Source organism: Bos taurus, chromosome 7, assembly GCF_002263795.3.
Source record: "Bos taurus isolate L1 Dominette 01449 registration number 42190680 breed Hereford chromosome 7, ARS-UCD2.0, whole genome shotgun sequence".
In the NCBI taxonomy this organism is placed as follows: Eukaryota; Metazoa; Chordata; class Mammalia; order Artiodactyla; family Bovidae; genus Bos; species Bos taurus.
The window spans coordinates 6,845,921-6,859,571 of NC_037334.1; the positions used below are offsets into that span (position 1 = coordinate 6,845,921).

The window sequence follows — 13,651 nt, forward strand, 5'->3', positions numbered from 1 at the left end:
ACCTGCCAGATTGTTTCCCAAAGTGGCTGCATAATTTTGCATTTTTGTCAGCAGTGTGAGGGCTTCCCCAATGGGTCAGTGGTAAAGAATCCACGTGCAATGCAGGAGACACTGAAGATGTGGGTTCAATCCTGGGTCAGGAAGATGCCCTAGAGGAAGGCATGGCAACCCACTCCAATATTCTTGCCTGGAGAATCCCATGGACTTCTGAGCCTGGCAGGCTATAGTCCATAGGGTCACAAAGAGTTGGATATGACTGAGTGACTGAGCACGCATGCATGAACACACACCAGCAGTGTATGCTGGTTCTGATACATCTACCTCCTGGTTGACACTGGTTATTGTGTGCCTTTTTTTATTATAGCCATCCTAGTGAGTGTGGTTTTGATTTGCATTTAACTTATCTAATGACTAGTGATGTGGAGCATGTTTTCATGTGCTTATCATTTGTATATCTTCTTTGGAGAGATGTCTATTCAAATCCTTCAACCGTTTTGTTTTGCTTTAATAGACATTTTTAGAGCAGTTTTAAGTTCACAGCAAAACCGAGAGGAAGGTGCAGAGACTTCCCTTACATCTCCTGCCCTACTAATGTACCATCTCCCCAGTTGCCAACACCCCCCATCAGAGTGGTGCATTTGTTGTAATTAATGAATCTACATTGACCCATAATCAGTCAGAGTCCATAGTTTTAAATTAGAATTCACTCTTGGTGTTGTCCATTCTGTGGGTTTGGACAAATGTATAATGATGCAAGTGTAATGATGCAGACTCATAGTATCATTCAGAGTAGTTTCACTGCCCTAAAAATCCCCTGCGTTTCGCCTATTCATCCCTCCCTCCCCTTAACCTTGGCCCATTTTTCACTTGGGTTATTTGCCTTTTTATTGTGATGGTGGTGATGGTGTAGTCTCTAAGTAGTGTCTGACTCTTGTGACCCCATGGACTGTAGTCTGCCAGGCTCCTCTGTCATGGGATTTCCCAGGCAAGAGTACTGGAGTGGGTTGCCATTTCCTTCTCCTCTTTTTTTTTTTTTGTAGACTTGTGACAGTTCTTTATGTAGCTTGGCGACCAGTCCCTTGCCAGTTATGTGATTGGCAAATGTTGTCTCTGTTTTGTGGGCGGGTTATTGTGTACACATAGGTTTTCATGTCCTCTGGGCAAATGCCCAGGAGTGGGATTGCTAAGTCATGTATAAGTGTCTGTTTAACTTTATTAAAAAACTGCCAACTCATTTTTCAGAGTGGCTGTACCATTTTGCATCACCATGAGCAATGTATAAGAGTTCCAGTTGCTCTATATCCTTGTCAGTACTTGGTATTGTCATTTTTTTCCCCCAAAAAATCATCCTCAGGGGTTCTTTAAAGCTTGATCGTAGTCATATTATATAAGATGGCTTCGCATATTTGGAAGCTGAGGCAGGGGCCAGAGGAGCCTGGTGGGAGGAATTGTGATGGTTCATGCCATGGAAAGCAGGGATGAGGGAAGGGGAAGCCTCAAGGGTGGTTCAGGGGGTCTAGAGTGTGGGGCTGGAAGTGGATAGGCAGGAGAGGAAAGTGGAAGGAGGCTAGATCCTGAGTCAGAAGGGCAGGGAATACCAGGCTGGGAACGTCCGACTCCCAGACCTTCTGCCCAGGAGGATTCTGGGTCTTAATAACATTGGCAGCTGCTACGTTGCCAGTAAGTTCTCTACATATGAACCTTCAAGTTACAAACTCAAAGATGTGAACCCGCATCTGGCTCCAGCAAGGAGTCGGAATTGGTGCCATCGATGTCAGACGGGAGTGAAATTGCAGCTTGCCCTCCATCTCCTATTGCTGATAGTCCTCCAGCTTTACCACATCTCCCCTCCTCTCCCTCCTCCAGTCGGTTCCTCTTCTTGACTGTTCATTTGATGCCAGCCCCTGTACGCCAGCTATTGTACTGTACTACTGCACTTTTCAAGGGACTGTACTGTAGGATTTGAAATGTTTTATTTTGTGTGTTTGCTTTGTATGTACCATGTGTGTGAAAAGTATTATTACTGTATGAACAGTACAAAAAGCCAATTGTATTAGTTGAGTGCTTAGACTAACTTTGTTGGACTTAATGAATGAATTGGACTTAAGAACGTGCTCTTGGGATGAAATTCATTCAATACGTAGGGGAAATTACTGAATTTACCCCTTGAGGATGCGTGGTGCACATTAACATATTAAAGGGTCTGACGAGTCCTGCAATAAAGAACTATGGTGTTAATTTAACCCAAACTTAGACGTTAGATTGCTTTTCTCAAGCCATAACATCATTCTCATCATCATCTCCAATGCACACCTCATCTAGCTTGTTCACTATCATGTGTCTACAATTGGCTTACATTCAATGGTCAAAAAAATTTTGCTTTTGGTTGGGGAAGTTGAGTGAATGATCTCATCAGATCTTCAGAACAACTCTGTGTTTTTGTTGCTTTGTCACTAAGTCCTGTCCGACTCTTTGTGACCCCAAGGATCGTAGCCCACCAGACTCCTCTGTCCGTAAGATTTCCCAGACAAGAATACTGGAGTGGGTGCCATTTCCTTCTCCAGGGGATCTTTCCGACCCCAGGGATTGAAACCAAGTCTCCTGCTTTGGCAGGCAGATTCTTTACTACTCTATGAAGTAGGTACTAATATAATTTCCATCTTGCAAACAAGGCTCAGAGAGGCCAGGTGACCCGCCTAAGACCAGTGGGTGAAGAGCTGGAATTTGACCTGAAGTGTGCCGGCAGCCTCTCCATCACCCTGCCCATTTCTCAAAGATGCCCCACACCCCACACCAGTCTCACTGGTGATGGCAAGTGTGGTCTCCCCACTGAGGGATGCCCTGTGACCTCCCTGAGCCCTTCTCCTTGCCCTGATGACTGTGGACATATACTCAGGCCGTTGCCCAGAGAGCTTGGCTGTAACTTGAGTCTCACCCAGGCTGGGGGTGATGAGGAGGGTGGGCAGGTGACAGCCAGGGCAGGGAGATTTGCCCAGACACTGGTGAGCAGCAGCCTGGCAACCGGTGTGGCCCTGAGGAGATTGGGGGGCTTTGGGAGCCTGTTCCAGAGTCAAGGCAGAGGTCTCCACTAATGGGCAACAAGCAAACAGTCTTCACTCATGAGCAGCTGGAAGCTTATCAGGTAGGGGTGATGGACCAAGCTGTCGGTGGGTTTGGCAGCCTGGTTGTTTTCTTGGCTGAAGAAATGAGGACAGCATCCCTTCATCCTGGGGGGGTGGGGGGCGCAGTCAGCAAGAGGTCCTGGGGTGGCTCTGTGTGTGGATTCAGGCAGTGATGGGTTGTGGGAGAGGAAGGAGGCACCCTCCGCATCAGGCAGGGTCTGGGTTAAGCCAACATCTCTCTCCACAGGACTGCACCTTCTTCACGAGAAAGGAAATCATGAGGTCAGTCTGAGGAGGAAGGGAAGAAGAGCTGGGCCCTTTCTATATGCTTTGCAATTTGACTGCACTCGATGCTTAATGGGGGAATCGTGTGCTCAGTTGGTGGATGACGCAGAGATGGGAAGGCTGCTGAGACGTCCCATCTGGCCCTATTGCCACACCTCTAGGCTGACGAGCTCGGGCTTTCTCCTGAAGGTGGCAGGGAGCCATAGAGAGTGTGTGAGCAGGGGTGATGCAGATCAAAACTTCCCCCTGAGGCCCAGTGAGAACAGGCTGGGACCCCAGGAGGCAGAGTCTAGAGCCAGCTCTGGGTGGTGGGGTTGACATCAAGGTTAGAGGGTGAAGAGGTGGCCCCAGGCTACTGCAGGTTCCTGGTGTGAGCACTGATCCTCCTACAGCATCACTCAGCCCATGGAGCCATTATCCAGATTCCGGACCCACCCATGAACTTTGACTTGTGAAACCCAAGCTGGCTGGGGTTTGACTGCAGAGTGATCAGGGCCAAGGTCCCAATTGCGTGGGTGCAGGACATCCATTATTGATGGGCACAACTTCCACCAGTAAGCCCCACTGTCTGGGTGAGGACAGTTCACAGGGTCACCCTGACCATCATGATTGGATTACTTATGGGGAAACTGAGGCTCACACAGGGGAGGCTGACCTCAGACCCCTGGGTAGATGGGTAGAGCCCCAAAGAGTTTGAGGCTAACACTTTGTGTGTCTCAAGCTTCTTGCTTCTCACGCAGACCTACTGAGCAGAAAGAGGGGAAAAGGGGAAGAGGGACTTACTCGAGGCCATACAGAAACCCAAACGCAGGCTATTCTCTGAAGGGACCCAGCAGTGAAGTTCCAGATAACCCCTCTTCCAGTTCCTAGCCATCATATGACCCAGAGGCTTCTATCCCCCGCTGAGACGTCCCTAACAACTTCAGGATCTCTGGCCCATCAAGGATGGTCTGTACAGGTGACTGCTCAGCATGTTCCAGTGACGGTACGGTATCACCAGGCAAGGGCATTGGAGTAGACACCTGACCCCACCATCTGGGCAGTGTGTATGGCCTTTGCTGTTTTGCAAAATGCCTTCCATTTACCCCTTTGAAAAACCTGAATATTAGACTGTGTCTCTGGCCCCTTGAGGGAACTGCAACCCCCATTATGGAAGGACAGAGGGAAAGTGTGAGGATGAGGGTCTTGCCAACAGTGTGATGATGTCTAGCAAATCGTAGATTGACTCAGAGTCTCTGAATGCTCAATGTGAGATGACCTTGCCTTAAGCACTCTCTTTTCTGTCAACCCCACCTGCCTGCTGAGCTCTTATTTGTGCTTCAAAGCCCAGCACCTAGCACCCATGCCCCCTCCTCCAGGAAGTCCTTCCTTCTCCTTGGCTTACTTTTCCCACTCTAGTTTCCCCTAGCTTTGGGGTCTTCTCTCTCTCTCTCTTTTTTACATTTTAAAAACAATGAATGAATTAATTTTCTGGCTGCTCTGGGTCTTGGTTGCTGTGTAGGTTTCTCCAGTTTTGGTGAGCAGGGGCTGCTCTCTGGTTGTGATATGTGGGCTTCTCACTGCAGTGGCTTCTCTTGGGAGCATGGGCTCAAAGGTGTGCGGGCTTCAGTGGTTGTGGTGTATGAGCTCAGTAGTTGCCTCATGGCATGTGGGATCTTCCCAGACCAGGGACCAAACCTGTGGCCCCTGCATTGGCAGGTGGATTCTTAATCACTGGACCTCCAGGGAAGTCCCTGGGGTCCTCTCTTTACCTTGGCCTTGTCCCTAGGGAGATAAAGATGTCTCTGTGTGAGGGTTGGGCCCAGGGCTGATGGCTCAGCATCCTTCAGTGTATAGTGAGCATCTGTGAAAGTGAGAGAGTAGAGACAAGCTCACCCTCACTCATCTCCCAGACCTTCTCATTTTTTCCCTCCCCATACCAGGCTCTTCTATCGCTACCAGGACCTGGCCCCTCAGCTTGTCCCTCTCGACTATACCAGCTGCCCTGACGTGAAGGTGCCCTATGAGCTCATTGGCAGCATGCCTGAGCTGAAGGTATGCCTGGGGCCCTGGGGCAGGCATGGGATAAAAAAGAAGGGATGTGCCTTGCTGTATTTCTATGAGGTGACTGTTGCAATTATTTCTATTTTACAGGTGAAGAAACTGAATTTCAGAGAGGTTAAGACACTTGTTTATGATCACACAGCTAGGACATGAGAGAGACGCAATTCAAACTCTGGGTTGTGGGAAAGATGAGATGAGATAATGCAGGTAAAGGGCTTAGCACAGGGCCTGTGACATGGTAAGTACTCAGGAACATTGCACTGAGTACGTGCTAAGTCTCTTCAGGCATGTCCATCTCTTTGCAACCCTATGGACTGTAAGCCCGCCAGGCTCCTCTGTACATGGGGATTTTCCAGGCAAGAATACTAGAAGTGGGTTGCTGTGTCCTCCTCCAGGGGATCTTCCCAACCCAGGGATCGAACCTGCATCTCTTATGTCTCCAGCATTGGCAGGCAGATTCTTTACTGCTAGTGCCACCTGGGAAGCCCACTCAGGAACATTAGTTCTTCTTTTTCATAGTAGAAGCCATTAAAGACAGATTCTTCTCAGCAGGATGTTTGACACTAGTTTGTGACTCTGGAGGGGACTTGTGGGATAAAGGACAGAGAATAGAGATTATTTATCACAAGGACAGAAGCCTCATTCAAGAGGGGCAGAAAGTGTTGTGCTTCAGAATCCCCCTCCATAATTCAGCTTCTCCCAGGAAAAGGCTTCAGTCTCAGGCAGCCTGATCTCTTGAGGTAGTGAAGGGAAACACCAACTGCCCGAGATTTCCTCCCATCAGCTCTGCAACAAGCAGAAATGAGGTTCCTCCACCCCAACTGTTCAGAAACCCTCCCAAGGCAGCCTCTGATTGGCCATCTGGAGTCACATGATCATCCTAGAGGCAATCGCCATTGCCAGGTGAATGGAAATCCCTGATTGGCCTCACTGGGGTCATGTGACTGCCTCTGAAGCCAGAATGGGGGTTAACTGGCACCCAGGCCATAGAGGAAGAGACTGGAATTGCCTGGGGTCCTCTCCAGGGATCATACGAGGAAGAGAGTCTTAGTGAAGGGTACTCAGAGGTTTCCAGGAAGGTGGGGGCTGACAGTGAAACCACACGGAGCCCCAGAAAACCTGGTAAGGGATGGATTTCCTGTCTCTAGGACAACCCCTTCCGTCAGAGGATCGCCCAGGTCTTCTCCGAGGATGGGGATGGCCATATGACCTTGGACAACTTCCTGGACATGTTTTCTGTGATGAGTGAAATGGCTCCCCGTGACCTCAAAGCCTACTATGCTTTTAAAATTTATGGTGCGTGCACAGACCCCAGGGTGGGGAAGTGGGAATGAACCCAGGTCTTGGGTCAGGGACTGCATGGCCATCATATATGTCTCACCAAGGGTTCTGAGGCCCTGCCTGGCCCTGTCCTTCATCCCAACTTGGTACCTCCCCCTCCACTCTATCCCTCTGCTAATTCCATCCAGCTACACTGGCCTGGAAAAGACTCTGATGCTAGGACGGATTGGGGGCAGGAGGAGAAGGGGATGACAGAGGATGAGATGGCTGGATGGCATCACTGACTCGATGGACACGAGTCTGAGTGAACTCCGGGAGTTGGTGATGGACAGGGAGGCCTGGCGTGCTGCGATTCATGGGGTCGCAAAGAGCTGGACACGACTGAGCGACTGAATTGAACTGAACTGAACTGAACACTGGTCTGGCTGTTTCCCCAACACATCAAACCCTTTCTGCCTCTGGGCCTTTGCCTCTGCTGTGCTTTTTGTCTAGAATACCTTTCCCCTAGTTCCTTCTTACCTTGATATCTCCGTCCAAAGTAGTCCCTGCCTCCTAGTCACTCCCGTGCCACATTCAATTTCTCTCCTGGCATGGAGCAGTGCTGCTTAACTTCTTGTTCATTCTTCTGTTCACATCTTATTGATTTTCTCTCTGAAGAGACCCTAGAGCAGTGGCAGTGTTTGGTTTGCCATCTGTCTCTGGCACATAGTAGGTATTCAGTAAATACTTGTTGAATGAATGAATGAAAATTTATCACAGTGCCTGGCACAAAGTAGGCACTCAGTAAATACTTATTGAAAGAGGGAATGAATGAAAAACAGTTATCACTCGCCTGACACATAGTAGTGTTAGTCTCTCAGTTGTGTCCAACTCTTTGCAACCCCATGGACTGCAGCTTGCCAGACTCCTCTGTCCATGGGATGCTCCAGGCAAGAATACTGGAGTGGGTAGCCATTCTCTCCAGGAGATCTTTGCCACCTGGGGATCGAACCTGAGTCTCCTGCATTGCAGGCAGATTCTTTACCATCTAGGCCCCCAGAGATTGACACATAGTAAGTGCTCATTAATACTTGAGTGAATGAATGACCTCCTAGCAGTTACCTACCCAATTCCAAAGCAAGATCTGGCTAATAGCCCAGGGTCTTGGGTTCCCTCCAGTGCCTCAGTTTCTTCCTTTGTCACATGGGGACAAGATGTGTTCACCACTGGCCCAGCCTGGTCACCCCTATGTCCCCACCTGTCCTGCTTTGCAGACTTTAACAATGATGACTACATCTGTGCATGGGACCTGGAGCAGACGGTGACTAAGCTGACGCGGGGGGAGCTGAGTACTGAGGAGGTGAGCCTGATATGTGAGAAGGTGCTGGATGAAGCCGATGGGGACCACGACGGGCGGCTGTCCCTGGAAGACTTCCAGAACATGATCCTTCGGGCACCAGACTTCCTCAGGTGATATTCCTTGCCATCCTGCACAATCCATTCCTATGTACGAGAGGAGTGCTCACGGATTAGATCCACAGACTCTGTGAAATTTCCTCCATTTTTTCATTTGTGACCTTGGGGAACTTTCCTGACCTCCCTGGCCTCAGGCTGTGTCTTTTGAATGGGGCTGATTAGAGACCCTGGGGACACCTCTTGTGGGTGGACACAGCTCTTTGGGTGAGGAGAACATGGTTGGAACTTCAGCCCTTACTTGCCTGAACATTTTGCAGTGAACAGACTGGACAACTGTACTTGGCAACCCTAGGGAAAATCAGCACTCTAGGGAGGATTGTTGTTCAGTCGCTCAATCATGTCCAACTCTTTTGCGACCCCATGGACTGTAGTCTGCCAGTCCAGGGGATTTTCCCGGCAAGAATACTGGAGGGGGTTGCCATTTCCTTCTCCAGGGGATCCAGCACAGATTAAATGAGTTAATACAGGGGGTGGGTGGGAATACATGGGAGATGTTTTTATATCTCCCATGAGCTTGGAATGGTTTTTACATTTTTAAATGGTTGGGGGAAAAAAATCATACTCCACAACACATGAAAGTGATATAAAACTCATATTTCCATGTCCATTGCTGGTTTTATTGGCATACAGCCATGCCTATTTGTGTTTATAGTGTTCACAGCTTCTTTTGAGCTTTAAGGTGACATTGAGTCATTGTGCAGAGTTGTAAATATCAATCATTTGGCCCTTGGCAGAAGAAAGTTGACTGACCTTGAGCTAGTACATGGAAAGAATTTAGAGCAGTTCTTTGCATACAGCAGGTGCTCAATAACTGTGCGCTATTGTTACTGTTGTGGCTTTCATGCCCAGAGGATCTCCTTCCTCTATCCTGGATAACAAGGCTGGTCTCCTGACCACTGAGACATGAATAATGACGCCATGATGAGTCCCTTGCCACTAACTGAGTACCTAATGTGCATCCTGCTCTGTATATTTGCCTCTTTTTAGCCCTCATTACTGTCTGAGCCACCAACTTCCCTAGAAGCTCAGATGTTAAAGAATCTGCCTGCAATGCAGGAGACCTGGGTTTGATCCTTGGGTGGGGAAGATACCCTGGAGAAGGGAATGGTTACACACTCCAGTATTCTTGCCTAGAGAATCCCATGGCCAGGGGAGCCTGGGCGGCTACAACCCTGGGGTCGCAAAGAGTTGGAAAAGACTGAGCGACAAACACTTTCCATTCTTTCAGCCCTCATTACAGTTCAGTTAGGGAGGGATAGCTGTTACTCCCATTTTGTTGTTCAGTCTCTCAGTTGTGTCTGACTCTCTGCAACTCCACGGACTGCAGCACGCCAGGCTTCCCTGTAATTCACCATCTCCCGGAGCTTGCCCAAACTCATATCCATTGAGCCCGTGATGCCATCCAATCTTCTCGTCCTCTATCGTCCCCTTCTCCTCCTGCCTTCCTTCTTTCCCAGCATCAGGGTCTTTCCAGTGAGTTAGCTCTTCGCATCAGGTTGCCAAAGTATTGGAGCTTCAGCTTCAGCATCAGTCCTTCCAATGAATATTCAGGACTGATTTCCTTTAGGATGGACTGGTTTGATCTCCTTTGTATTCAAGGGACTCTTCAAGAGTCTTCTCCAATACCACAGTTCAAAAGCATCAATTCTTCAGGGCTCAGCCTTCTTTATGGTCCAGCTGTCCCATCCTAGACTACTAGAAAAACCATAGCTTTGACTATAAAGACCTTTGTCAGCAAAGCAATGTCTCTGCTTTTTAATATGCTGTCCAGGTTTGTCATAGCTTCCCTTCAAAGCGGCATGTGTCTTTTAATTTCACGGCTGAAGTCACTGTCTGCAGTGATTTTCGAGCCCAAGAAAATAAAGTCTATCACTGTTTCCATTGTTTCCCCTTCTATTTGCCATGAAGTGATGGGACCAGATGTCGTGATCTTAGTTTTTTAAATGTTGAGTTTTAAGCCAGCTTTTTCACTCTCCTCTTTCATTTTCATCAAGAGGCTCTTTAGTTCCTCTTAGCTTTCAGGCATAAGGGTTGTGTCATCTGAATATCTGAGGTTATTGATATTTCTCTCGGCAATCTTGATTCCAGCTTGTGCCTTATCCAGCCTGGCATTTCACATGATGTACTCTGCACATAATTTAAATAAGCAGGGTGACAATATACGGCCTTGATGTACTCCTTTCTCAATTTGGAACTAGTCCATTGTTCCATGTCTTGTTCTAACTGTTTCTTCTTGACCTGCATACAGATTTCTCAGGAGGCAGGTAAGGTGGTCTGGTATTCCCATCTTTTTAAGTATTTTCCACAGTTTGTTGTGATCCATACAGTCAAAGGCTTTAGAGTAGCCAATGAAGCAGAAGCAGGTGTTTTTCTGGAATTCTCTTGCTTTTTCTATGATCCAGTGAATGTTGGCAACTTGATTTCTGGTTCCTCTGCCTTTTCTTAATCCATCTTGTACTTCTGGAAGTTCTCAGTTCACGTACTGTTGAAGCCTAGCTTGGAGAATTTTGAACATGACTTTGCTAGCATGTGAAATGAGTGCAATTGTGTGGTAGTTTGAACATTCTTTGGCATTGCCCTTCTTTGGGATTGGAATGAAAACTGACCTTTTCCAGTCCTTTGGCCACTGCCGAGTCTTCCAAATTTTCTGGCATATTGAGTGTGGTTCTTTTAGGATTTAAAGTAGCTCAGCTAGAATACATCACCTCCAGTAGCTTTGTTCACAGTGATGCTTCCTAAAGCCCACTTGACTTTGCACTCCAGGATGTCTGGCTCTAGGTGAGTGATCACACCATCGTGGTTATCCAGGTCACTAAGATCTTTTCTGTATAGTTCTTCTGTGTTTTCTTGCCACCTCTTCTTAATATCTTCTGCTTCTATTAGGTCCATACCATTTCTGTCCTTTATTGTGCCCATCTTTGCATGAAATGTTCCCTTGGTTTCTCCAATTTTCTTAAAGAGACCTCTAGTCTTTCCCATTCTATTGTTTTCCTCTTTTTCTTTGCATTGTTCACTTAGGAAGGCTTTCTCATCTCTCCTTGCTCTTTTTTGGAACTCTGCATATAGATGGGTTTATCTTTCCTTTTCTCCTTTGCCTTTCGCTTCTCTTCTTTTCTCAGCTATTTGTAAGGCCTCCTCAGACAGCCATTTTGCCTTTTTGCATTTCTTTTTCTTGGGGATGGTTTTGATCACTGTCTCACATACAATGTTATGAACCTCCATCCATAGTTTCAGGCACTCTATCAGATCTAATCCCTTGAATCTATTTGTCACTTCCACCGTATAATCATAAGGGATTTGATTTAGGTCATATGTGAATGGCCTAGTGGTTTTCACTACTTTCTTCAATTTTAGTCTGAATTTCGTTATAAGCAGTTTATGATCTGAGCCACAGTCAGCTCCTGGTCTTGTTTTTGCTGACTATATAGAGCTTCTCCATCTTTGGCTGCAAAGAATATAATCAATCTGATTTTGTATTGACGATCTGGCGATGTCCATGCGTATAGTTGTCTCTTGTGTTGTTGGAAGAGGGTGTTTGCTATGACCAGTGTGTTCTCTTGGCAAAACTCTGTTAGCGTTTGCCCTGCTTCATTTTGTACAGGGCCAAACTTGCCTGTAATCCACGTGTCTCTTGACTCCCTACTTTTGCATTCCAGTCCCCTATGATGAAAAGGACATCTTTTTTTTTGGTGTTAGTTCTAGAAGATCTTGTATGTCTTCATAGAACTGTTCAACTTTAGCTTCTTCAGGCTTGGATCACTGTGCCAATGGGGCATACTTGGGGCATAGGCTTGGATTACTGTGATACTGAATGGTTTGCCTTGGAAACAAACTGAGATCATTCTGTCATTTTTGAGATTGCACCCAAGTACTGCATTTTGGACTGTTTTGTTGACCATGAGGACTACTACATTTTTTTTTTTTTTGAGGGATTCTTGCCCACGGTGATAGATATAATGGTCATCTGAATTAAATTCTCCCATTCCCAGCCATTTTAGTTCACTGATTTCTAAAATGTCAGTGTTCACTCTTGCCATCTCCTGTTTGACCACTTTCAATTTGTCTTGATTAATGGACTTCCCTGGTGTCTCAGATGGTAAAGAATCCGTCTGCAGTGTGAGAGACCTGAGTTCGATCCCTGGGTTGAGAAGATCTCCTGGAGAAGGGATGACAACCCACTCCAGTATTCTTGCCTGGAGAATCCGCATGGACAGAGAAGCCTGGTGGGCTACAGTTCATATGGTCGCAAAGAATCGGCCACGACTGAGCGACTAAGCACAGCACAGCACACAGGGACCTAGCATTCCATGTTCCTTTCCAGTATTGTTCGTTACAGCATCTGACTTTACTTTCACCTCCAGACTGGGCACTGTTACTGCTTTGGCTCAGCCTCTTCATTCCTTCTGAAGCTATTTCTCCACTCTTCTCCAGTAGCATATTGGGCACCTACCGACCTGGGGAGTTCATCTTTCAGTGTCCTATCTTTTTTCCTTTTCATACTGTTCATGGGGTTCTCAAGGCAAGAGTGCTGAAGTGGTTTGCCATTCCCTTGTTCAGTGGACCACATTTTGTCAAAACTCTCCACCATGACCCATCTATCTTGGGTGGCCCTACACTGCATGGCTCATAGTTTCATTGAGTTTGGACAAGGCTGTGATCCATGTGATCAGTTTGGTTAGTTTTCTTGTAATTGTGGTTTTCATTCTGTCTGCCCTTTGATGGATGAGGATGAGGTTTGTGGAAACTTCCTGGTGGGAGGGACTGGCTATGGGGAAAAGTAGGTCTTGCTCTGGTGGGCGGGGCCGCACTCAGTAACTCTTTAATCCAATTTTATGCTGATGGGTGGGGCTGTGTTCCCTCCCTGTAGTTTGGCCTGAGGTCAAACTATGGCAGGTGCAATGACTGCTGCATTCACCTGGTAGTTAATAAGTCCTTTTTAGGAGGTTGCCATTATCCTCATTTTACAGGGAAGTAAATGGAGGCCTAGAGAGGTAGCCTTAGAGTCTGGGGCAGAGCCAGGATGTAATCTCTGATCCAAAATGATGTGTGCTCTCAACCCCTGTAGGGGCCAGGAAGACCATGGCCTAGGGTTTATTGAAGGGGTCCATCTCCCCCTCACCCTCACCACCATGGCTCCTTGCCTGCCTTGGGGACTCGCGGTGGGAGTGTTGGGGAGGGGGATGAAGAGAGGCTGCTCTCTGCCTGCTGACAGACTCCTTTCCTCTTTGCACCCAGCACTTTCCACATCCGCATCTGAGGGCACCATGGAGGAGCAGCTGGGCCAGAGGACGTCGGGGTGACCCCTCATCCTGTTGTGAAATCTGCTTTCCCTGGGCTCTGGGAATAAATGCACGTCACTGAGTCACAGCTGCCTGGACAATGTGTTTCCCCTCTAAACCTGGTAGATCAGAGGGAGGCAGCCTGGGATCGCACCTCTGTCCTCACTGTGTGATTCTGTGTGGCTG

General features: G+C 47.6%; 1 protein-coding gene across 1 annotated transcript; it reads left to right on the forward strand.

Moving 5' to 3' along the window:
* The first annotated feature begins 3,091 nt into the window (after positions 1-3,091).
* Positions 3,092-13,548, forward strand: CIB3 (calcium and integrin binding family member 3). Its single transcript, NM_001192212.1, has 6 exons — positions 3,092-3,142; positions 3,370-3,404; positions 5,330-5,441; positions 6,599-6,746; positions 7,985-8,180; positions 13,422-13,548. The coding sequence occupies exons 1-6, from the start codon at positions 3,092-3,094 to the stop codon at positions 13,441-13,443; spliced, it is 564 nt and encodes a 187-aa protein (NP_001179141.1). The 3' UTR covers positions 13,444-13,548.
* Positions 13,549-13,651: the final 103 nt, after the last annotated feature.